The sequence below is a fragment of the Acartia tonsa genome, chromosome 4, assembly GCF_053477335.1.
Source record: "Acartia tonsa isolate MP-2025a chromosome 4, ASM5347733v1, whole genome shotgun sequence".
Classification (NCBI taxonomy): domain Eukaryota; kingdom Metazoa; phylum Arthropoda; class Copepoda; order Calanoida; family Acartiidae; genus Acartia; species Acartia tonsa.
The window spans coordinates 34,166,021-34,192,428 of record NC_137263.1 but is presented as its reverse complement, the minus strand read 5'-3'; the positions used below and the strand labels follow the sequence as shown (position 1 = coordinate 34,192,428).

At 29.4% G+C, this 26,408-nt stretch overlaps 1 protein-coding gene across 1 annotated transcript in view; it reads left to right on the top strand.

Annotated features, from left to right (window-relative positions):
* LOC145316908 (uncharacterized) overlaps nt 1-26,408 on the top strand; it is a 42,048-nt gene that overhangs the window by 3,804 nt on the left and 11,836 nt on the right. The window contains exon 2 of the mRNA XM_080157724.1: nt 19,514-19,682. Coding sequence (XP_080013850.1) covers nt 19,514-19,682 — 169 coding nt within the window. The remainder of the gene's footprint in view (nt 1-19,513; nt 19,683-26,408) is intronic.

Below are 26,408 nucleotides of genomic sequence, written 5' to 3'. Positions count from 1 at the left end.
TTCTAAGTCATACTGAAAAATTAGGTATAGCACTTTATTTATATCCAGTTTTCTGAAAATAAAAAATGTACAATAATAATATTAAAACCTGTTTTACATTTTTATATTAGAAGAAAACTGGATATAATACGAAGTGATCGAAAATTGAAATCGTCCTTTCGTATCCAATGATGATTCATGTAAAGACGAGGCATAATATTTAAAGCACGGTAACTCACGGCAATTAAAAAGAGATCAATTTGAAGATCCATTTATATATACCCTCTATCTATGTATATTGAGTAGCTTTGCATTATAGATGTTTTTATTCTTGTTTCAAATAAAATAAGCTTTTCCTATACTTTAAAGTTTATTGTACTGTTTTTCTCAATAATAATTATTAGTTTTTGGCACAGCAAATTATTCGAACAAGGATGTTAACTTTTATTAATATGAAAACAAAAAAAAGGATTTTTAATTTTATTTTTTATTTGTAAGATTTTTCTGCCATAATAGGTCGTTTGAATAGTGTTATTTACAGACATACTCATTTAACAGATACGAAGTTAGATTTGCCTATTAGGAAGATAGGTATGCCTATAATTATTATATTATTCACATGCGCCTAATATAAAGTAAATTCTAAAATAAAGAAGAAAAAAACTTTGAAATAGTACGAAAAATAGAAAAGATTGAGTGCAGAACAAAATTAATTGTAGAATAGCATCGCGTATAAAAAGTTTGTATGAAATGATGTCAATTATGTCTGCATGTATGTCATGCATATTTGTAATTACACATCCTTGATTATAACATTTTTTCAATCACTTTGGCAACGGTACGATGGTGTAGTGAATTAATTACTCATTAACTTTTTTATTAGCTAAGCTACTCTTTTAGTCAATGTGTTTTGTTTTATAGTGATAATAAGTGACGATAGGCAAAAAAAGAAAATTAGAATAAAAATTTTTGGGTTTATCTATTTATTAATACAGGTTCACTTATTTGGTTAATTAGAATATTTATATAGGGGTGATAGGTACACCTTGTGAAGTATCTTATCAGAGAGGCATCGAATCAAAGACAGCTTTCCGTTGATATTAAAATGAAGAATTGTAAGATTAAAATCAGTTTTTGTTTGACCTAACGGGTCGACGGTTTATAAAATAACAGTTTCCATACAATTATTTCAAAGTACATTGGGGGTCATTTTGCACATCATAATTGGATAAGACGATGAATACAAAAGGTTCTGTCAATTAAATATGATAAAAAATTGTTGCTTAAAAAGATTCGCTACTTTACAACAAGATTATCCTTGCTTTTAATTCAAGTCAATATCCTGTGTATTTTTGACTGTGTGTGCATGTGTTTTGAGTATACTTCTTTGTGTAATTAATAATTTGATTACAGTAATAATTAAAACATTACCTAATACCATAATAACGTGTTTCGGCTTAAAATTTTAATTACAGCCCAACCCATCTTTTAATTCATACAATTATGTTTAAAATTTAATTAAAAACAATTTAAATTTTAAAGTTTACGAGTAATTAGATAATTAAGATTTTTAATTAATTCAAAGAGGTCTTCCCCCCCCCCCAAAAAAAAAAAATGGTATCCAGCAAAGGTAAAAAATACTTGAGGGAAGGGGGTGATTTATTGTCTTATTTGTTTTCTATACAACTAGATGTAGCGCCCACAGCCTCAAATTCTAACTCTTGAATTTTATATTTGAACTATAAGTAAATAATATCAAAGAGTAAAAACTACCCCTTCAAAAACAGCCTAAAACTAGAATCAACCATGTAGTTTTCTCTGAAAAGAAAAATCCCATAGACGGAAAGACAGACATCTTGTATATATAATAAACATATGAAAAAAAAACTCTTTGATAATTAAAAAGTTGACATGTCATATCTAGTTATAAAATGTATATAAACTTATTCGTCCATGAAATAAAGAAGCGGTATATTTTATTTATTAAATGTATTATATAATAAGATGCAGTTTTAAAGGCGTGATTTTTTAATAAACAAGGATGACAACATCCATAAAAGCGAAGCTCTGAAACGGTAGGACAAACGGACATTAACACTTGTATAATGTCAGAACTGAATAATCAGAATGCGAATGTATAAGAGTCAAAGAAAATTGTAAGTAAATTTGTTAAAAAACTGCTTGATACAGGATAATGATTATGGACATACTTACATTTTTAGGACTTGATTATAGAGTTGCTTCGCTTATATTATTGTACTTTGTTGTCCCAGGAATCAGTATACCAAAAATCAGACCAATCGGATAATTAGGTCACATACAAAATTGTTGATAATAATGTAAAAAAAAGTCAACATGTTTAAAATGGACGTACGGACATTCTGGTAATGATTATAGAGTTGCTACGCTTTCTAACTCGTACCTAACTATTACAGGAATCACCATGCAAAATTTGAAATCGATAGGGCAATTCTAACATGCCTAAATTAACGAAAAAAGGCTATTTAAAAAAATAAAAAAATCAACATGTTTAAAATGGACGTACGGACATTTTGGTAATTTTGATACAGGATAATGATTATGGACATACTTACATTTTTAGGACTTGATTATAGAGTTGCTTCGCTTATATTATTGTACTTTGTTGTCCCAGGAATCAGTATACCAAAAATCAGACCAATCGGATAATTAGGTCACATACAAAATTGTTGATAATAATGTAAAAAAAAGTCAACATGTTTAAAATGGACGTACGGACATTCTGGTAATGATTATAGAGTTGCTACGCTTTCTAAATCGTACCTAACTACTAAAGGAATCACCAAATTTGAAATTGATAGGACAATTCTAACATGTCCAAATTAACGAAAAAAGCTATCCGTGATGGACGTACGGACGGACCGACCCTAATTATAGAAAATCTTCGCTTTTAAAAAGTTGGTTTGTGCGTCTAAATATCATCGACGTAAAGCTTATCACCTTAATAATAAATGAAATATTTTCAATATGTCAAAGACAAATGCTTCTAGACGATAAATAAATGATATGTATCTTATGGTTCTCAAAAGTTACATTTTAATAATTCAAGGATATAAATAACCGCTCAGTTACTGTGTAGATGCTTACAATCAGTTTGTTACTATATCAAAAAGATAAGAAAAAGGCTGAAACTGTGTTTTCAATTTAGCAATTGATATATTATTACTTGGATGTTGCACCAAAATTGTATGTACTCTAATACGATACCTCCATCTACCCCCTTTACCCCATCCCTTCCGCTTCGACTGGAAGAACGAACCTGCCAATAAATGAGGTCCATATTAGCAAGTTATATTAACGACAAATTTTCCCCAGTCTATATATCCATGCATATCCTATATCCATTAATTTAGTATAGTATAGTAATTTAGCGTTTGGTATAGTAATTTCTTGTGGTAATTTAACAAAATAAAAAAAGTTGCATTAAAAATGTTACAAAAGTGTTGTAGTTTTTGATTTTTTTTACCAAAAATTTCGAAACTGTTATTTTGTGTGTGTTCAACTATAGTAAATTTCAGTAATTTCATTTACATTTCCTGTTTTTTTTTTCATAAAAAGGTGTTTCTAGATATCAAATATAACTGAAAATAGATATGATTTAAATATTTAAAAAAGTTTACTGTTGTAAAGATTGTTGTCAAACGTTTTATTAGGATTTATCAGATGTTTCAATTATTAGTTGCATAACTATTCTTTAAGTATTATATTCTCTTACTTTTGACCAGTGCTCGGCAGCCACGCGCCAGCCGCGATTAAGCTACAAATTAAAACCCGTTTGGATGCTTTAATATTTGTTTTAAAGAGAGATTGCTATATTTGAGTAAGGTTTTAACTTTCAGCTGATTTTTAAAAAAAATGAAAAAGTGTGATTTCTCTGAGGCTCACAGGCGGCTACGTGCAGCTGCCGAGCTCTGCTTTTGACTCTCTGAATACCTAACTCTCTTCTAGATTTATAGTTTACCGGGTGGTTAACGATAAAGCGCGGCTAAAGAAAGCTTAGACACCTTAGCCTGGCTTTAATATATGATGTACTCCCTATGTATATTGTTTTCCTTGTTTCCACACAAAATTTATATTTAATTTATCCTAACTGATATTTAATTTCTTATTATTGTGACATAATATCATTCTTAAATTGAGAATAAAGACAATACCAGATCAAGACACTTGCTTTCATAATAAAAAATTTTATGTTAAAAAAGACCCCCCCCCTCCCTCCCCCTCAAAAAAAATTCAGTTAAAGTAGAATTGAACTATAAATTACTAATTAGGTGCTTCTTGGGGAGGGCGGGGGAGGTCATGAAAATAATTCAAAACCACTCCTAGATATTTATAAATCTTACCTAGAAAGTACAAACGATTCAGAATTGCGATATTCGAGATTCAAGACAAAAAATGAAACTTATTGCATAATCTTTGTCTTAAAGTCGTAAATGTGAATTTGATCTAGTATGACCCTTTCTTGGTCTATGCTCGAACCTGAAACTTACTTGACTTTGATTCATAGGTTGATTTCTTAATCTAATGCTAACTTTCTGGGATATTGTCTTTTTTACGCATGGACAGTTTCAAGCAATATTTACTTTAGAAACAATACTGTATAGTACACACCGCCTCGGGGGTCAAATAAGGTTTCTTATAAATTCTTACTACATTATTACATATAGAGTTGCTATGATTGTAATATTGTGATCAGTATAGGCATTATCAAACGAAAGCTATAAAATACCAATTCATAAAACATGTGAATAATATATCAAGCATTATCTCTTTTATCCAATACAATAAATTCGACATTACTTAAAAATAAACCCTAAAAATTTGAAGATTATGTAGACGAACATCATATTACTCCAGTAATTGTATATGAATTGCGCAATTTTAGGATTAATCATTCATTATAATGAATCCTTTAATTAAGTGATTGAAAGCTATACAAACAAGGAAGATTAAGTTCATAAGTAGTTTAGAATAAGTAAACATGAACAACAGATTTGATAATTTATATAGAACAAAATTTGAAAGACAAAGATGCAAACAGTAAACATGATAAAGAGTGAAATTCACTCTAGAAATACACAGACATAACACAATAAAATAGACTAAAACCACCTTAATAACTGTCTTTACTCTTACTCAATCATGAAAAGCAATAACAACACAAATAACAAATGATTCATATTACAAAAATCCATAAAAGCAAGAAAACGAAATAAAAGTGTAAAACATGGATTATCAAATTGTCATCCAATTTATTCGTTAAAAGTTGGAAACTATAAATGGACACAAACATTGAAGAATTCAAATAGAATTGGTCCCTGTCCATGCTTCAATCCCTAAAAGTTAAAGTCAAAATGTCAAGGGTTGAAATCCCCATAAAAATTTCAGTGTAATCCATCAAAATTAATTGATTTGCTGAATTAATTTTATATTAAATTTTCAATTGATCTTAAAGCACAATGTTCCAAAATAAGTTTACCCAAAAGATATATGGCACAAATTCTAGAAAGAATACTGGATGTTGCTACAAAATTATAGAGTAGCTGTGCTCCTTTGAATTTTTACAAATACATGTGTTTTAGAGCTTTATATAGGTGTTCTTTATATTTGTATGTATATGCAAATGTTTGGTTTGTGCATTGGTTTGTTACAAAAGAATGCACTTTCCCTCAAAATAACTAGTCGAGCACAATACCTTTGTTTTAAAATAAATTTAGAATAAGTGGGAATGGCGTGAATTCTTTACTTTATTTTAGGTCTGGTTATATTGGGTTATTGCTCTGCAAGCACTTTGAGAGAAAGCATATAAAAGAATTATGTAAGACATGTAAACCATTCCATGAACCAATTTCATGAAAATAATGTTACTTAATTTAATTCCAAGAAAGGTTGTATTAGCTTTGTCGGTGTGAATATGGAAATAAAACAACTTTTATAATTGTTATGTAAAGTACAATTATGTTTATTAAAACATAAATCATCCTTAGGATAAATAAAGTTATGATAATATAACTTGTTATTAGAAAAATATCTTGTTTTTTTGCTTAAGATTAGGATTAATCTCTAATACTGTTTTTATTGCTCTATATGATCTCTCAATAATCGCTCAATGTGCATGGATGTGCACAGAAAAATGCGCGTGTAATGCACTGTGCGTGCATATGCACTTTGTTGCCATTTATGGGTGGTTTGGCACTCCTTTTTGTTGGGTCGCGACCCAAACTTTTCTTGTTATTTCAGGGATTTCGGATACGGGAGGGGGGGGGGGGGGAACTAAATTATTTAGTTTGTTATTTCTGTTAGTTAATTGTACAGTTATTGTTATCAACAAAGAAAAAGTACCAATTTTGTAAGGACCTGAAATCATGATGATTTTGTAATTGGTTAAAGTAAAACATTTTTTGGGTACATTGCACCTCCCTGAATTATTAGAAAGATTGAGTTTTGAGGGATCAACATATGTGTACAATGAAAAATCAATGTTTTACTATCCCTTATCCCTGATAAGAACTGCATGTTCCTTGTTTGGAGGCGGTGGTTTGCTTGTTAGAACCCTCGCCTCTGTTACACAATTAGGCTTGTTCGTCAGTCTTCTTTATACTATGTAAAGATTATATCCACTTCCAGTTTTGCCGGCAAAGAAACATAGAATTATGTAGGTATACGTTAAACATTTCCAAGCATAGATGAACCGAATTTCTTCTATCAATAGGTTAACCTTTTTTAGTCTATATTTAATATGTATTTCCTTCTCTTATTTGATAAAAAGCAAAAAAAACTTGAAATCCTATATCTAATTTTTTTTACTTATATGATACATATGGAAAGAAATCTACTTTGTAATTTGTATATCAATGACTTCGTTATGACTACATTTCTTAGAATAGGTTTAATATTTTATTTAATCCTAATTTTTTAAAAAGTGTTAAAAAAGGTAAAATTAATAAATTTCAAGAAAATGGTCACATCAAATCACAGATTTGTGACTCAAATTTTTTTTATATGAATTACTAATTTGCAAATCATGACAAAATTGCTATATTAGAGAAATTTTAAAAAAATATTTTGTAGTAACACTAGCTAAGTTAATCAAGTATCAATTGTTCTGTCAGCAATATTTATGGTTTCACTATTCATACACAAATAAGGAGTTTTGTCAAGCTAATCAATTAATCTAAAATACTCCAGCATTATAAGAACATGGACAAAAATACAATGGTATTATTTTTATCGGTTGCACTGTTTTCAGAACCCTGTTTAATTGCATGCTTTTTTTCTTCTTGATCGGTCGGTATGTCTTTTAAATTGAATCTCTACAAAATATTGTCAAAAAAAACATTTACCACCCCCCCCCCTTTTTTTACTTTAATTTTAATTTGAAATAATTTGGTGAAGACGCAAGTATTCAAGAGTTTTGGCTAATATAAAATAAAATTTACTTAAAGGGGACACTATCTAATAATGATAAGATGTATTGTCTATTATATTTAAACAATTTATAATTTACATATAAATGAAGAATAATTATATTCATATCATAGTAGGCAGTTTTGATCTATGTAATATGTATAATTTAGGCTTCTTGAAAATGCAATTTGTTATCATTAAAAAGGCATTCTATAAATACTATTTAATAAAAGTGTTGTTTATTCATTAATTTTTAACTACAATCTAATGCTTGAAGCTGATATAAGACTCATTTTATCAAATTTGGAATAGGTATTATAGCAAGAATATCTATTTACTTTTTATAGAAAGTTTCAAACCACACTAAATAAAATTGTTGAACTCTGAAACACAAAAACGAGTTTCAATATTAATAATATATTTTTTGTAGGTAAGTTGATGAATCTGAAATCCTGAACACTAAATCTGTTTTTTTTTCTTCATAGGAATGAAAACGGTTCTATCCCTCACTAAAAAAACGTAAACACCAAAATAGCTTGCTTATCAAAAAACTTGCACTTAGTATTAGAATTATTCTAGACAAGAGTTGCATGACAGACAAACCAACTTATAAATTACAGATTAACTCGGATGGTTTTTAAAAGGCATTACACCGTTTAGTATTTACATATGTATACTTAGATTGTGTGTGTGTGTGTGTGGCTTACTATTTTTGTTTACGCCTACTTTAAAGCATATAAATGGATTTAGTAAAATAGACCCATTATTGGTATTCTTCTAAAACGGCTTAAAATCTTCACATAGCTACTCTAAAATTACTGTGCTATGACGTAGTTGTCCCTCGGCTTATTTAGTTTTTAAGTCAAACTAATTTTATCTCATCTGAAGTTTTTAATGTTTAATAATTATTGATTTTAAAATAATTAAATAACTTTTTCTATGACAAAGATAAAAGAAATTGTTATATCGACTAAACATATGATTATGATAGATATTAGATAAGGCATGAAATAGATACATAATTGTCTATTACATATTGAATAAAATTATGGCTTTAGATTAACAATTACTTTTTAAAAGCAAAGCTTTTCTGTATTAAATGTCTATCCTTTGCAGTAGTTGAGAATCATTTGTATGGGGATTCCTGTATCAATAAGGTAAATTCTTGTATGCGTAGCAACTCTATATATGATAACAGAAAGTTAGTACGTCCTTGTTTTTTTTCCTCTTTTTAATTGTAGCGCGCATGCTTGCTATGAATTATGCAGAAATGCTTTAATATTATTTCTTAGTTTAACGGCATTTATTTTGTATTGCTACAAAAGGAGAGTTCTTGAACTAAATTTTGAAAATTAGATATCTAAGCAATTTATGTCAATAAATTCAGCGCTGAAAGAAAACTATTATGCCTCAACCTTCTAAGATTAAGATAATCATTGTTATTAGAAACTTTCCTTATTTTCTATTGATTTAAGACTTCAATGAAGGTCAACAAATATGATTTATTTCAAATTTGTGGACATCTGTTTATGAAACCTAAATAGAAACTTTAACGAAGAATGGCAAGCTATCGGTTTAATGTCATAAGAATTTTAATAAAGAATTAACTTTGTTCTGTCGTAATGACAGAATTGTAGAGTTGACTCCATGTGTATTATAATGATCTTTGATTTATATACATATATACAAAGCTATGATAAATAAAATAAGCAAGAAGTTTGAATAAAGAAGATCAAGCTTCAGTTGCGTTTTGCAAGTCTTAGATAGTGAAAACTATAAGACTTACTAGCCAGGTTGTCACCAAGAGTGGGGCCTGGACATTATAACGAGCTCCGAGTTGAAGCTCGTTATATATCTATTTATTGATCATAGCTTTACCCAGTTATTAACTATCTTAATATACCTAACCTAATCTGATTTAAACATAGATATAATTGGAATACAGTAAGTGAATATTCAAAGTGTTGATTATTGATATATGAAGTATTGCTACTCTATAACTAACTATTTACCGTCTGTTTTCCGTGGTATAAATACTACAGTTCTGAAAGCGCCCTTATTGTTCATGTAGTATGTCACTTTCAAGACCTATTATAAACGCTGGTTCCAAAATATTATTGAAACATTTAAATTCCATACAATATCAACATTAAGAACTTCCATTTCACTGTTATACCAAAATATTCTGCCAACTATGAAATAGATTGCCTTTAGCAATTCAAAAAGCCCTAGAATTTTAGATTCATTTTTGTGGCAAGCATAAATCATAATTAATCGTTTTTCTCGTATTCATTTGAATCCGGTGGATAGGAACCGGTTCTCATGAATACGAAAAAACTATGTCTAGCATCGTATTATATCCAGTTTTCTACGAATATAGAAATGTACAATCATAAGATTAAAACTAGTTTTTTTAGCCGGCACCGGCTAAAAAAACTAGTTTTAATCTTATGATTGTACATTCTATATCCGCGGAAAGCCGTTTATAATACGATACGAGAAATAACTATTAAATGATTATATTAAAGTCATTAGTTTATTGATTGTCTTAAATTTCAGTTTATGTCAATGGCTTTGTCTCTAGCATAGCTTTTATATTGTAGCAAAGAGTGAATGTTTTTCTTTTGTAGAGTTTATCTTTCCTTTTTTCTATGAAGTTACTAGGGCAGAATTATTCAGATAAGAATTGAAAGCAAGAACAATTTGATATTAACTATGTCTGTTTCGAGAACAATGCCAGTGAGCTTGTAGCTTACTAAAATAACGACCCATCTCCCCCCCCCCCCCCCAACAATCTCCTTTACCCCATCCTCTCCCCTCCTACTGGATGAACGAACTGATAAATAAATGACTGGGGAAATAGCATCCTATATTGACGACAATTTTTTCCCTTCTATCATTGCTTTGGCCTAGCCGCCACTTTTTCAGACATTTTGCAGAATTCCACATGAAAAATGGATGGCTGCCGAGCCCTGGATTTGGCGAAAATTGATTTTGAAATATACAATCTATGGTTTAAACAATTGAAAAAGTGTTAAAATTCTATTTTGAGAACCTGAACAATTGGTATTTAAATTTTATTGTTTGAAAGGGCACAATGACCTAGGATTCGAACCCGTTTCTAATCTTGACCTAGGGGTAGACACACAATTACCAGTCTTGTCTGGTTACAAATATTTTCGTTGCCTACAATATTTACTTCCACGTATGAGTGTTGGAACAAAACATTATACATTTGTGATTTATTCCTTCGATAGATAGCCCATATTAACTGTTAGAGTGTAATACAAAACTCCCCTGACTGGCACAGTTTTAGAGACCTTTAGCAACAAAAATAGTGCCTAATAATTACATACAAATAAAATTTTATTGGAGTATTCACTAAAACATTTAAGTTTTGCTGTTAAATATATATTTGATATTATTGTTAAAACACTCTCCATACACAACAAAGTGTTAAACGCATAATAAAAGGGTTAATTTTTATCACAGCAAATTAAAGAAGGAAAAATCTATCAAAAATATTATTTAATATTAAGATTAGATAAAAGATACAGCTATCATTAGGTAAGAAATAATAGTAAAAGAAATGCTAACTTTAGTATGATTATTTTTGTTGTTTGAAATGAAACCCCTTCCTCCTTGAAGTCATAATACATACATACATAGCAGGGACAAGGGAAGGTTTCTCTGACCAAAAAGTCTATTAAAATCATACAATCTAATCACAAAACCTTTATGAGTGTGTAATATTAACGATGATTCAACTATTATTAAAAGGGGCTTGTAGTAATTTATGTCTGAGTATAAATTCGCTAATCTAAATTCACTAAACCTCATCAAAAGTGTAGATTATTAACAGGGATTGGCAGCCGCACATAAGCCGCGTGTAAGCCTCAGTGATATCGTCATTTTATTACTATAATATTCAGCTGGATGTATAAAACTGCTCTTTAGCAGACAATCCTTCTTTCTGAAATTTCTTTTTCTGCTCACAAGCAGGTTTAAAAGTGAGGCTGAGGTGCGGCTGCCGAACCCTGATTATTAATGTTATTAGCAGACCGATTTAAAAAAAATAACACAGTAGGGAGATTAAAAAAACATTTTTAAATACTTCCTAAAAATAAAATCTTTAAATATTTTTCCTACCCATAAAATTTGTAACTGTTTAAAGACGAAAAACAAAATATATTGACAAATTTTTACTTCAGCTCATTTTCAAACACTTCCTAATTAACCCTTTAGAGCAAGTTAAAGTAAAAGTTTCAAATTGATTCAATAACTTAAAAACATCTTACTTTAAAGCTCAAAAATAAAATCCTTTGCTCATTACTAATTAAAACAAGGATGACAACATCTATAAAAGCAAAGCTCTGAATTGGAAGGAAATCGAACATTAACACTCATAGAGTGACAGAACTGAATAAACTGAACATATGCCTATGCAAAATTGTAAGTAAATTTGTTGCAAAACTTATTAAATACATGTTACTGTTTAAGGACATACTAAGGTTTTTACGACTAGTTATAGAGAAGCTTCGCTTATAACACTATACCTTGTTGTTATGGGAATCAGTATTAAAAAAATCAGATGACTAGGATAATTTGAACATATAAAAATTTGTTGTAAAAAAAGTAAAAAAGTTTTAAATGGACAAACAGACTTTCTAGTAATGATTATAGAGTTGCTGCGCTTATCATTTTGTACCTAACTGCTATAGGAATTAGCATGTGAAGTTTGAAATCGAAAGGACAATCCTAACCTTTTTAGATTAACAAAAAAAAGCTAACTGTAACAGATGGACGTACGGACGGACTTACAGACCGACCCTAATTATAGAAAAGCTTCTTTTAAATAGACGTACGGACTTTCTAGTAATGATTATAGAGTTGCTGCGCTTTCGAATTTGTACCTAACTGCTATAGGAATTAGCATATAAAGTTTGAAATCGAAAGGACAATCCTAACCTTTTTAGATTAACGAAAAAAGCTAACTGTAACGGATGGACGTACGGACGGACTTACGGACCAACCCTAATTATAGAAAAGCTTCGCTTTTAAAAAATAAATGACCTAGAAACATAAAGAACTAATTTCTATTTGACGATCAACTTGATTTAAAAAAAGGATAAAAAACATATATGTGCCTTACCTCTAAGTTACCACAAAGTTGCCTATCAAGCACTGATCCCCCTCCTTATTTGAATTATATCTTTTGGTTTCTTTAATGCTATACCAAGACTCCCTCCCCTTTGGTCGTTTACAATTTGTTTTAAATTAATAGTCGGGAAAGTGGGGATTCTGTGCTCTACAAGGCACTATGGGGGAAATTACCCATATTTTAAATTCTGTAAAAAGTTTGTAAATGTTAATATTCGGAGAAGATTAGTTGTTTTTAGTATTGCAGTACATAATAAATCATGATTTCAGGGAAGCTTCTAATTTACATTACCCATTTCGCCACTTCCCTCCAACTTGTTTCACAATTAGAGGCAAGAAGTTGTCAAGAAATACCAAATTAAACCACATCATATATTATAAAATTTAGGATTTGGAAAAGAATAGTTATGTAGTTCAGAATTTTATTGATAGGTGTCGTAAAAACTTTTTTTATGTAAAATTTTTAGATGAGATAAATATCTAAACAATCTTAAATATTTTTGAAAATATTACAGCTATCCACTTTTTGGGATTTTCAATAAATTTTATTCACTATTAAACATATAATTTACGAGTAGTCTATGATTTAGATAAAATATATAAAATATGTAAAAAGCATTATTCAACTCGTTCATCTCAAAACTGAACATGGAACTAATCTCTGACTATCATTTTTGCATGGCTTGTAGTAAAGTGAGCAAAAACTAATAAAATAATGCTTGAGATTCTTATCAAATTCTGCCAAAAGTTGCATAATCTCATCATCTAGTTTTAACTGGAAATCTATGAAATCAGCTCTAAGGCATTGTTTGCCAGAATAGCCTTCCCTTGTCCCTGATACATAGGAAAGTACGAGGCACTGTATCATCTGTCAGGGATATAGGGAATGGATATTGGATGGATATTTTTATTTATTTACGTATCCGCGTGCAACTGTCTATAACGACTATGAATATTATTCCATATAGCTAACCCTGAATTCCTGAATTTTATGCCCGAGGGTAAGGAATGTACAATTGGTGCACACTCTTGCCCTTACAATAGACTGTCCTTAAGACGTAGTGGCTCAAACTTTCTTGAATATGAATTGCTCAAAACTGTTTGTGAAATATCAACAACCATTGACAACCAAAATTTTTGTTTCAATTTCTTTTAATGGCTATTATACATTTTCTCTATCATTGCTTCTTGAAGACTTAAAATTACCCTTTTTAAAAAAAATATGGTGACTTTTTATTGTTCAGGCTATCTATTCTATTAATCTGTAGTTAAAACTCTTTTGGTTTGACCTACACAAATATGATAAATTATTATGTAGTAGCAGCTCCATAATAGTCTGATATTTATAAGTAAGATGTCTGGCGTAATAATGTTGAATATTTCAAAACATTCTCTTTTGGTTAATGAGATGATTGATCTAAAACCATTCTATTAAATAAAGTAGTAAGGTTTTTTTAGTCTGAAGCTAAAGATCTCAAAACTGATGTTCCGAATAAGTTGTACTTTTCATGAAAGTTTTATAAATGTATAAGGTTGGTTTAAGCTATTTTCCTAATATATCTAGCCCTCCACTTGAGGCTAGGGGCAAAGTAACCTGTAACAAAAATCCTGCTTGCGGCAAATATCGAGGTCCAGTCTTTTTTTATAGATCTTAATGGACAAACATCTCACAAAAATATACTTTAACAAACAGAATTTAGTTGATTTACAATATTTGAAGCAAAGAGAACTTTTTGTAGTTCTGACAAGTTATTAAAATTAGAGACCACCATTGAGGGTCAAATTTTTTAACGGTTTTATTAAAGATTTTAAAATTACAGGACTAACATTATCTTGTAAAAATAAACCTGTTATTATATTTATAAAATTCTATAAAGCAAAGATTTTCTAAATTTTGGGTCTGTACGTCAAACGGGGAAAATATTTTAAGATTGATAACTAAAATAAAATCATAAAAATATGTAAGTATGTCCTTAAACAGTATTCTGTATTTACGCAATTTTGCACGAAAATTTATTTACAATTTCAATTTTTCAATTAAATCAGATGATTCTTTAAGGTCGAAATATAGAAATTAACCTTTAACCCATGCACAATGCATACATGCCATATTAACGTAATTTTCCAAACGCACCTATAAATTAATTTCAATTAAAAACAACAGAAATGTCTCTAGTTAAATTAGGTAATTCAAAAGCAAGACAAGGATGACGAAATTAATAATCCATAGGACTAATTAACAGGATGTCTCTCTGTCTGTATGTATGCATATATGTCAAATGAGTTCTTGTGAACGGCTCCACAATCTTTAGGAAAGTTAAGAAGTGGTTCAAGTCAGCTTTTAAGCTTTAGAACTCATGAGGGTACTTTAACGCCATTTGAGATATGTCCCATAGAAAAAAAATTGCCTAAAAATCAATAATAACAATCCCTTAATCAGGACGTTCTACTAATTTACAGATGTACTAACTTGGGCTAAAGACAGGCCTCACTCCCCATATGACAGTTAGGGAGTTGAATCCATTTTTATAGAAGCAGAAATATAATCTATGATTACGGTTTTGACCCTCTAAAAACGTAATTTACAATTCCACTTTCCCCTCTCTTGGTGATGATATCATCAACGCCGATACGATTTTTGAAATGTACCATTCCACTTTAAATAGAGGCGAAACTGGAATGGTACATTCATGTTTACATATCAGCGTATTCATAAACATTGATTCCCTTATTTAAATCAACATAATAGTAATGGTAGATTCTAGTTATTATTTTTATTTTACATAAAAAAATTTTAATTTTAAATAGTATTTTATACATTCCTAATTAACATAATTTAAAAATAGTATGTATGAGTTCAATTATGTTGATGTTTAAAGTGTAAACTACCATTCCAGTTTCGCCTCTCTTAAAAGTGGAATCTTACATTTCAAAAATCGTATCGGCATTGATGATATCATCACCAAGAGAGGCTAAATTGGAATGGTAGATTATAAAAATCATATCGGCGTTGATGATATCATCACCAAGAGAGAGGAATGTGGAATTGTAGATTACGTTTTTTAGAGGGTCAAAACCGTAATCATAGATTATATTTCTGCTTCTATAAAAATGGATTCAACTCCCTAACTGTATAATGAATAATGTCATTGTTCTTTGAAATAGCTGAGGTTATAATAATTGTGATTAAACAAATGAGTTTATAAAGACCCCCATTCTCGTAACTCTATTAAGATGTAACAGTAAATACCAACAAGTACGTGTGTTTGTTTGTTTGTTTAATAGTACGTCAAATTAAAAAAATAAATATGCAATGTTCATAAGTTTTAAAAAGATACTTTTAATTTCACTAAAATTGATTTAAAAAGCTGCGTTTAAAATTATTTGTTAATTGAATTGATTTTTTGTTTAGCTTTTAAGCCTTCTGTCATATTTAGGGGGTTTTGGTCGTTAGTCTATCATAGCATATCCCAATACGCATGCTTATATTTGTAGAAAAGATTTGGATTTAGTCTATCAGCTTTTATGCAAACGACAACATTATTTTTTTTATCGGGGAAAGTTATTTCATAAAATTTTACCTTCAATTTTTTAGCCTAGATAAGATTCTAAGCAAAAGTTAGAGAGAGAGATAATTTTTCTTCTTATGAAATATCCCTATCCAATTTTAATTCTCACCTGCATACTAATCATAAAATTCGTTTTATAAAGTTAAATTCAATTTGCATACATTTTTAGAAGCGCAGCCCCTTAATAAATATGTCATATCCGTATGCTGTCATACACGCGATCGTTAAGAATAGGTAGGATTGTGTTAAATTAATTTTCAATAAACTTATATTTACTAAATTTCAAAAGATATTTACAATTTACATATATTATTGCCATTTTACATAGTAGTTGCTTCATTCCTAGCCTCAAGTGTAGCCGGGATAGGTAAAAAAAAAACCTAAAACCACCCCATTACATTTATAAAGCGTCTGTCAAGCAATTTCCGAGAGTTTAAGCATTAGACAAAAAAAACTTACTACTTTATATAATAGAATATGTATCTCAATTGTTTTACAGTGACTTGACCCTTTTCTCTTAAAATGTTGCTAGCTGCGCTGCTTATAGACATAATTTAATATAAAGATTAGCATACAAGTGCTGAAGACTATCCCAGGACTGGCCACAGAAAGATTGTTAACCTAGCCCTTAAAAACAACTTTATTAAAAAAGGACATCCTTTTGTGTAAAATACGCAGAAATAAAGTTCTTAATTTTGATGTTTAAAAGTACAATTTACCGGTATTAAAATGTATATATTTTCCAAACAAAATTTTTCGCGTGTTTCAATGCGCTGCGCTTCCATTATATTTTAGGTCAAATGTAGACTACTTATGCTTGCTCTAGACACGAATTCCGGTCAGACGTTAGTATTTATTTAAAGGGGCTTATCCCTGGAGGGCCTTTCGAGTATTGAAAACCCCCACTGAAAACTGAAACTGGGGGATTCTGTGCTAAACTAGGTCCTTTGAGGAAAAATGCCTTTTAAAGGTTGTGAAAAAATCCCCACGAATTCAGAGTAAATAAAAAAATCAATAAAGAATAACCCATTGTATAATTTACTGTATTTTTATTTTAAGTTTCCATATATGACGCGTGTAAAGAAAGATTCCTATTCAAATAAAGGAAATCCGCCCCAGCTAAATAAACAACAAAAGATTTTATATCATATACTATATTGCATTTGAGATATACAGATTATGGCTTTTTATTTATAGTATTATAGGGAAGGAGGAGAAATTTAACTGTTATAATGGTTCCCAAAGTTTTTTAAAAATCCTCTCATTCGATACCTTCAAATCTTGATTATGTTATTCAAACTAGCAGGTAAAACTTTTCTAACGTTAAATTTAATTTACAGAAAGGGTCATTCTATTTCTATTAATGGTATGTACATAAATTATCTCCATTGTCCTATCGCTTCATATCTCTGATTACCTAAAAACAAAAATATGAAGAAAAAAATTCCAAAAATTTAAAAAGACCCAAGTGTCTTAAAAATCAGCTATGTGACGTCATAAAAATGAGGGAGATGATAGGAGAAGTGGGAAAGAAAACCCTAAAAAAGAGATGGATAATCCCTCATTTTTAGCACGTCACATAGCTGATTTTTAAGACACTTTGGTCATTGTCCAAAAATTGAAACCCAAATCTATATTTTATCTATCTTTGCCTCAAGCCGATAAAAAAAAACAATTGAAAATATTTCAAAAAAAACATAGTTTAAGTCTTTGAGGCAAAGCAAATTATTGATAATTATTTTTAACTTTGGGCCCTTAGCACTTATTTAAATGTATATTATCAATCAATTTGTCAGGTTAATTTAGGGTGTTGAATTTTTATTTTGTTTCTTGGACACTCAAATAAAAAAAATTAATGTAAGTTTAGATGTATAACTCAAACAACTACCTGGTTGACCTTTTTCGTCTGCTAACAAATTGCTTTCTGCTCTTTTGTCGCGTCTTGGCTGTGTTAAATTTCTGACGCGATTGGCTGATATTCAAAGACGTAAATGAAAGTCGGCACAGGGTCTCCATCCCGTGAACATACAGTTATAATTGGTGTTGGGAAAGTAATTCATTTTCCCCAGTAATAATTTCTTACATACATTCTAGTGAGAAATCCCTTGAGGCTAGGGGCGAAGCCTAAAGCTAAAAAAAGAAGAATTTTACACGTCTAAGTATTTTCTTTATTTTTCAAACAATTGGATGCAGCTAAGGGTAGTAAAATTTAATTTTTGCGGTAAGGCCCTAGGTTACAATAGTATGCTATCGAAAATATATTTTTAATCTATTTACTTTGACAAAAAGATTCATTGTTTTCACATTTTCAGTTATAGAAAAGTATTCAAGAAACAAGAACAATAAAATCCATAACTCATGATTAAACTTATTCTTTTTTATGTACTATTAGCTTCGAATCACAGCCTTGAAAAGTTATCACCCTTTCCCTCCAAGCGGGGGATATGGTTTAAAAAAATATTTTTGGCAACAAAAAGAACAAAATTAGATTAAAATCCATAAAATTTTTAAAATCTTTTATGGAGTTGTAGAAACGCATTAGAAGATAACTTTACAGTTGCTGCGCTTAATTTCTACACTAAGAATATTTTGGTTTATGGACAAACCCTAAGTTATCACTATTTGTAGATATAACTAAATAAAACCAGATATTATCAGTAAATGGTTATAAGAATGCATTATGTGCAATGTGCATACATTTCCCCATATTATTTAATTTTCATAAAATTTTAAAATTTGCAAAACACACGCAACCAAATAACAAATGCTAGGAGGTGTTTAATAATGAGACTAAGCAAAGGGGAAGGGTGTTTTTGTGCTGTTGTAACCTTTAATTTTATAAATATAAAAATTATTTTAATGATATACAATATATTTGCAGAAGTGATGAAACACCATTGATCCATAATATAAGCCTCAAGCCAAACAATAATTACAAATTTCAATTATGTGAAATTATTACAAAGAAAATTTTGTTAAATATTAAGAAGACTAAGAGAAGTATAAGATCATGTATTTATTGTCTTATTAATTTTTCATTACTTAATTGATAAATATACATTGGTGACAACACTCAGTTAATCGAAGCTTGTTTCTGTCCTTCAGACAGACAGACAAACAATCTGTTACTTTTATATATAAGGATAAAAATCTGAATAGATGGATTAAATCATTTTTTGTTTTTGTCTGCTATCTAATATTACTACGAAATAGTTTTTTGGGGTGGTGTCGGGGTTGAGTTAATTCTTTTAAGAGTTTTTCATAGGAGCTTTGCCTTGGTGTTTATCATATTCAAAATTATTAAGTATGTATTATTATACAATTATATTTAAAATTTAATTTTTTTCTTCAAATTTCAGGTATTACTGAGCTATCCAGCTGGAGTGCCTGCACCCGTACCCAGGTGTTCTCCCTTCATCATCATCAACAAGCTGGCAGAGTTCAACAGCATCATGTCCGACAGCAACCCTTACTTCCCAGTCCCGCCCTGTGAATATGGAAATCCTCTCAACGCCATCCTTAATAAGGGAATAATTCACGTTTTTAACATCAACCCTAGATAAAAAAAAACTAAGAGCTTATTCAACTCAATGTATCTAGTTGAAGACAGAACCCCCCAACCCCCTAGGTTTGAAATAAATTGAAAATAAGTTGGGAGTATTTTTTCGTTTGTTGGTTCGTTACTTTGGATAAGGGTTAGGTTAGGTAAAATAATCTCTACATTAAGGGTCAAGTATAATCGTCCACAACGAATAAATAATTTCTACCGTAGATTTAGGCATTTTAGAATTACATTATTGACTAAAAGAAACCCAATACAGATTACTGTAACAATGTTGCACTTTTAGTACAGCAAATATGTACGTATTTCATAATTTCCAGATAGTCTAAATTTTTCTAAAAGTGTTAATGATTAAGCTACGTTAAAGTTAAGTATTGTCTTATTAATTCAATTTAAAAATGACGATTCCTGTGTCAATTTTTGTTATTTGCAACTTATAACAGACCGCCTAAAAAGTTGTATAACCCCTAACATTATACAAAGTCGTTTTAAGTACAAAAGAAAATTATACATACATACATCACCCTTTGTTGTAAATTAGAACTTTATTGGGTCTAATTTTAAGACATCCAATTATAATAACTTCAGTCGTGCGAGGCTTGTGGTGCAGAACTGAGATTCTGTTCACTGGTTGCCATGCTCGGGGAAAAAAATTACAACCTCGGGTAGATTTTGAAATGTATCTTTATGTGAAACGTTTTATGCCAGGTGTACCTTTATGTCAAATGTACCTTTATGTGAAATGTACCTTTATGTCAAACGTACCTTTATGACAAATGTACCTTTATATCATATGTACCTTTATGTCAAATGTACCTTTATGTGAAACGTTTTTATGTGAAGTGTACCTTTATGGCAAATGTACCTTTATGGCAAATGTTTTTATGTCAAATGTACCTTTATGTGAAGTGATTTTATGTCAAATGTTTTATGTGAAATGAATTTATGTTAAATGATATTATGTCAAATATTACTGATCCAATGCCCCTCCCTCACATGGTTAGGCCAGTTGTCATATAGACACAGACAAACTGACAGACTTTATAATATATAATTGACAAGCATAGATCATCTATTTTGTATATAAATGGATGTAAATCCATTGAGATAGCATGCAACAAACAAAGGATGATATCACTCATAAAAGCGATGCTCAAGAAACTAGTCGGACAAACTACAACATTTTTGATATAAAAAAAGTAAATATGAAATCTTAATATTTTTATGAGAAGCTTGAATACAAATTACTAGTTTTATTATAGACGGACAACTAAATCACATAAAAGTTGATTTTAAAAGAAGGTGTCTTAACTTTTATTTTTATAGCTAGTCGGTGTTTTTAGTTAGTAGTAGATGTAAAATTTTCCATAGAATTTAGATATGCAATCGTTTTTTTTTGTAGACCTCTTATTTTTAAAGTAATTTAAGTTTTTTTTTTAAATGAAGTCCGTTTTAAGGTACTAAAACGCAACAAAAAAAGAAGAAAATTGCCATTATTAACAAAAAAAGTAAGATCTTTAATTTGACACCTTACTTTTTTAATTCTGTCAGGTTATTATTAAAAAATCGATTTTTTAAACCTCGGTTTAATCATAACTTTGAACATAATTATTTCCTATCACAGGCTTGAAAAATATTGGTTCATAAATACCTTTAGAATCAGAAAAATATTACGAATCCATTGTAAGCAAAATTGAAAAAAAGTAAAAAAATAAAAATAACAAAAATGGCCTAACATATTATGTTGTACAGGCAACACTTATTTCGTCCCCTCTTTACCTGATTTCCATTTTTACCCCAAAACAACGATTTAAGATGGTTGCCTGTATAATATAATATAATATAATATAATATTCTCATATTATTTCTATTATTGTAGTTTATTTACTATGCTGTTAACTTTTTATTTCAATTTTGCTTAGAATGGATTTGTAATATTTTTCTCATTCTAAAAGTATATAAAACACCTATTTCTTATGCCTGAGTAATTATATATTCAAGTTCAAAGTTTTTATTCTCGTGGGTTAAAAAAATAGATTTTTTCAATAATTACTCAACAGAATTTAAAAAGTAAGACGTCAAATTAAATATCTTACTATTTTTGTTCATAATGACAATTTTCTTATTTTTTTTTTGTTGCGTTTTAGTACCTTAAAACCGACTAAATTTAAAAAAAACATAAATTACTTAAAAAATAAGAGGTTTAAAAAAAACCGATTGCATATCTAAATTCTATGAAAAATTTTACATTTACTACTTACTAAAAACACCGACTAGCTATAAAAATAAAAGTTAAGACGCCTTCTTTTGAGGAAAAAAAACAGTGTGTTTAATTTGGACATTATAACTGTTTGGTATAGATTTTACAGTTGGTACGCTTTCTAAATTGTACCTAGCTATTTAAGAAATCACCATTCAAAGCATGAAATACGATTTCAACATGCCTACATAAAACATCCGTACGGACGTATGAACAGACATACAATCATTGCAGAAATGCTTCTCTTTTGAAAATATGATGTTTTACAGCCTCGCTCTAAAAATGAGTGAATGAAGACATTTAGTTAAAATGCAAAGGTCGGTATTTATGGGTGTGTTCTTTAACCGAAAAAGGGATATGACGTCTCAAAATGAATGGAAAAAATCTATTACATATTTTCTAAAGTTTATGAATTTATAGTTTATAGATCTTGGCAGGTTTAAAGCTATTTTTCGTTGAGGCGTCCTTGACAAAATATAAAAGAATTTAACCCTTAGAATTCATTACATTATTAAAGTTGCTAGATAGATCAAATGTTACTAATACAGGGTGTTTTTTTTTAATGAGTTAAAAGTATTGCTTAATTTAACCCACTTGCCATTGACAGAAATTAATAATCTATATCTTAATTTCTTCATTGATGTGGGACATTTTGTATGAGAAAAAAATATTTAGCGATTTTCAACAAATTCTGCCATAAAAACCGGTTTTTCTAAAGTACCTATATTTGGAAGATTTTTGGATCATGACAAATTTTAAGAGTATGCAAAAATGCGTACATTTTTAAAAATCAAATTGCGCGGCTTGTGTTAATAGTAGAAAAATGTTATGCATATCGTTAGAATCGTCATAAACTCTAGTTTTTAGGTGTTTAAGAACTATTCCTGTGCTACGTATAGTCTAGGAGCTACGTGGTAAAATGTTCCAACTTACTTAAAATTTTCAACATTTCTTACATTTTCCAATGTAGCTTCTATACTACAAATAGCATGTATGTGTTACATATATTTCCAAAAACTAGAGTTTATGACAATTCTAACGATATGCGTAACATTTTTCTACTATTAACACAAGCCGTGCAATTTGATTTTTAAAAATGTACGCATTTTTGCATACTCTTAAAATTTGTCATGATCCAAAAATCTTCCAAATATAGGTACTTTAGAAAAAACCGGTTTTTAAGGCAGAATTTGTTGAAAATCGCTAAATATTTTTTTCTCATACAAAATGTCCCACACCAATGAAGAAATTAAGAAATAGATTATTAATTTCTGTCAATGGCAAGTGGGTTAAATTAAGCAATACTTTTAACTCATTAAAAAAAACACCCTGTATAATTAAGGCTTTATGTTATGCTATATTATTATTGCTTAGTTATTTTATTACCTATATTAAAGTATTATATGAATATTATAATCCGAAAAAAAAGCTTAAATCCAAAAGCATAACGAAGTCAAATTACAAGAAATTTTATAATAAGTATCTTTCTCTTGAACAATGAAATCACAATAAGAAAATTGACTTGAACGCATGCTAATTATTTGCAATTTTAAACACAATGGTTTTAGAGATTTAAAGCCCATTGAAAGTTCTAGTAGAATCATTAGAGTGCTATAAACCCACCCTCAAAATATAAATACCTTTATATATTAGGACTTGCTGTATGTCTATCTGTAAATAAGATCTCGTAAACGTCTGGACCGTTGATCAAAGAATATTGTTGCAAAACAAGTTTTGGGCAATTTTAGGTTGGGGTTATCTGAAAATAGTATTCTACTTAAATACATATGTAGATCTAAAACATTTTTGCGCATTATCATGATTCTAAGTGTATGATTTTTTTCATGCATTTAAATTTAAGTTCATTCATACTTTTTTTACAATAGTTTGGATAAAATATCTGCGGATCATTTCGATAATGGAACATATTAGATAGATTACCTAGAAAACTTCAAGAAATTATCTCATATAACAGCCGAGAAAATCAATCTCGAAATTCAATACTATACATAAATAGATGTACAAAGTAAGTTATATTGAATAATAGAGCAGCCGTGCTACTAGAAGGAAATGCATCTTTTAGTACTTAATTCTTGAAAGGGTATTGATTTAAACATCATTGTAAAATTTATTATTACTTCCCTTTTTTGTCCAATCCAAAGCTTTCCTTAAAATACAAATGTCATATTAGTAGAGCGGATGTCAATTAAATAAGAAACTTAAAGGGATAAGAAAATGGCCGATAGTTTGGTATACATTCCTAGTAATGATACACAAGATTACCCTTTCTGTAGATTACAATTAGTGGTCGAAACGTTTAGACAATCATCTTGATAAACTAACCAATTAGAATTCAATAAAAGACCCTAAAATTGTTAGGCCAACGAAAAAGAAAACGTTATAAAAAAAAACTTTGGGGACTAGTGCAATAAACAGCCCAATGTCCCCTTCCTTCTGCAATTAAACATAGTTAAGCTTTACTGCAAAACATATAGATTTCTTTATAGATAGACACAAAAAGTAAGATTCATATACAGATAATCAGACAAACAGATGGACAGGTAGACAAACAAACTCATAGACACAATAGCTTATCAAAGCATTGTCTGCAATGAATAAGTTCTTAGAAGTCTTATCAGCTATTTGAATGAATATTTATTTACACTGTGTATCTACTCTTTACATCACTCTTTCTGTCCGTCTGTAAATAGATTGGAAACTCAATTCCAGTATGGCTTCGAAATCGATTGATATCCGCAGGATTAGAACCGGTTCTCAGAAATACTGAAAATCCATGTATAGCATAGTATTACAGGCAATTTTTCACGAATTTGTACTGAAACAAAAATCATAATATTAATATAAGTTTTGTTCGGGACTAGGAAAAATGGTTTTGATCTTATAATTCTTCATTTTAATGTCCGCGGAAACCTATCTGTAATACGACACAAAAATAACTATTACATTTTCAGGGATGTGTTAATGTATAAAAATTATTTTAATATTTTTTTTTATTAATATATTAGTTTATTTTTAAAATTAAAGATGAAAAAACTTTATTGCTCATTTTATATCGATTGTTTTTTTTATAATTCTATTTTCTTCAAATGACTCTTTGTTATTAAGATCAGGGATTTAAGGATTGGTCAAGTAATGATAAATAATGTGTGAAAGTCTGCTATTAGTACATGATATTGGAAAAAAGGAGGGTTGTAAAACGGCATTGTCCCATCCATCCATCCCTGCATGTAACAAGTATAAAACATTAAAACGAAACGTGGTGCGATATACAAAAAATGGTTAATATTTAAAACCAAAATTATCATGTATATTAAATAGGTTTTAAGTAATTAAATATTTAACTAGGGATGTACGTCTGTTAAACAAAAGTAGGTCTAATTTTTCTAGTGTAGATTCTCAAAACTATAGGGCATATTTGACGTTTTAATAACATTGGCAGTTAGACAACTCCTTGACTACTTTTCAGCCTCTTTCAAATTTTCATTATTTTTATTTTTTTTCCTTCTATCAAATAGCCGCCTAAACTCCTTCAAAAATTTATTCCCCTAATTTACGGAGATTTTCTATTATTTTGTTTTATATAATTTTGTAAGACCTTGCAGTTAATTTAGTGGTAATAAAATGATGTAACCCCAATTTTAGGCATTAAATCAGGAATAAAGGAAGAAATATATTGAAACAAAATTTTAAAAATATAAGAAAGATATATTCTGTGGGCTAAGAGCGCATCCCTTTGTTAAATAATATTCCAAATGAACGGGTTATATAATTAAAGATTAACATATTATAATAAAGCTTTAATTTTTAATGATGCCTATATTTCTGATCTCAAATGTTATATCATCTTTAGAACTAAGTTAGAGCAATAAACTCAAATATAAACCATACAAATGCTCAACAAGAATGAAGTACTGTCTAAAAAGCGAAAATAAACATTTCAAATTATGTTGAAGTGAAGGAGGGGACATTAGGCTGTAAATTATTCTGATCCCCCAACCTCCAGCCATTAGTTGGCTTAAAAACTATCATGGTCTATATCGATATATGATTGGTCCGTACAAACTACCATTGTTTAGACTTTTCTGTCAATATTTTAATCTATATAAGTGGTCTTTTTTATCATAATTTGGGGATATCAATTTACCGTCCATTGTCTTATCTATTAAGGTCTATGGGTATACCTATCGTCTGTCTTCTTCGTATATAAATTATAATAAATATACTAATTTTAGAGTCTTATATGACTAAGCTGTAGATATAGCATAAGCTGCACATATTTGATTTCTATAATAAAAGTTAATAATATTTATTGATGGATATTTCAAGAAAATTTATTGAAAAAATTAATATATTAAACCCAAAGTTGTTTACGGAATAGCTCCAAGAGTAATAATAAAGTGTAGGATAACAC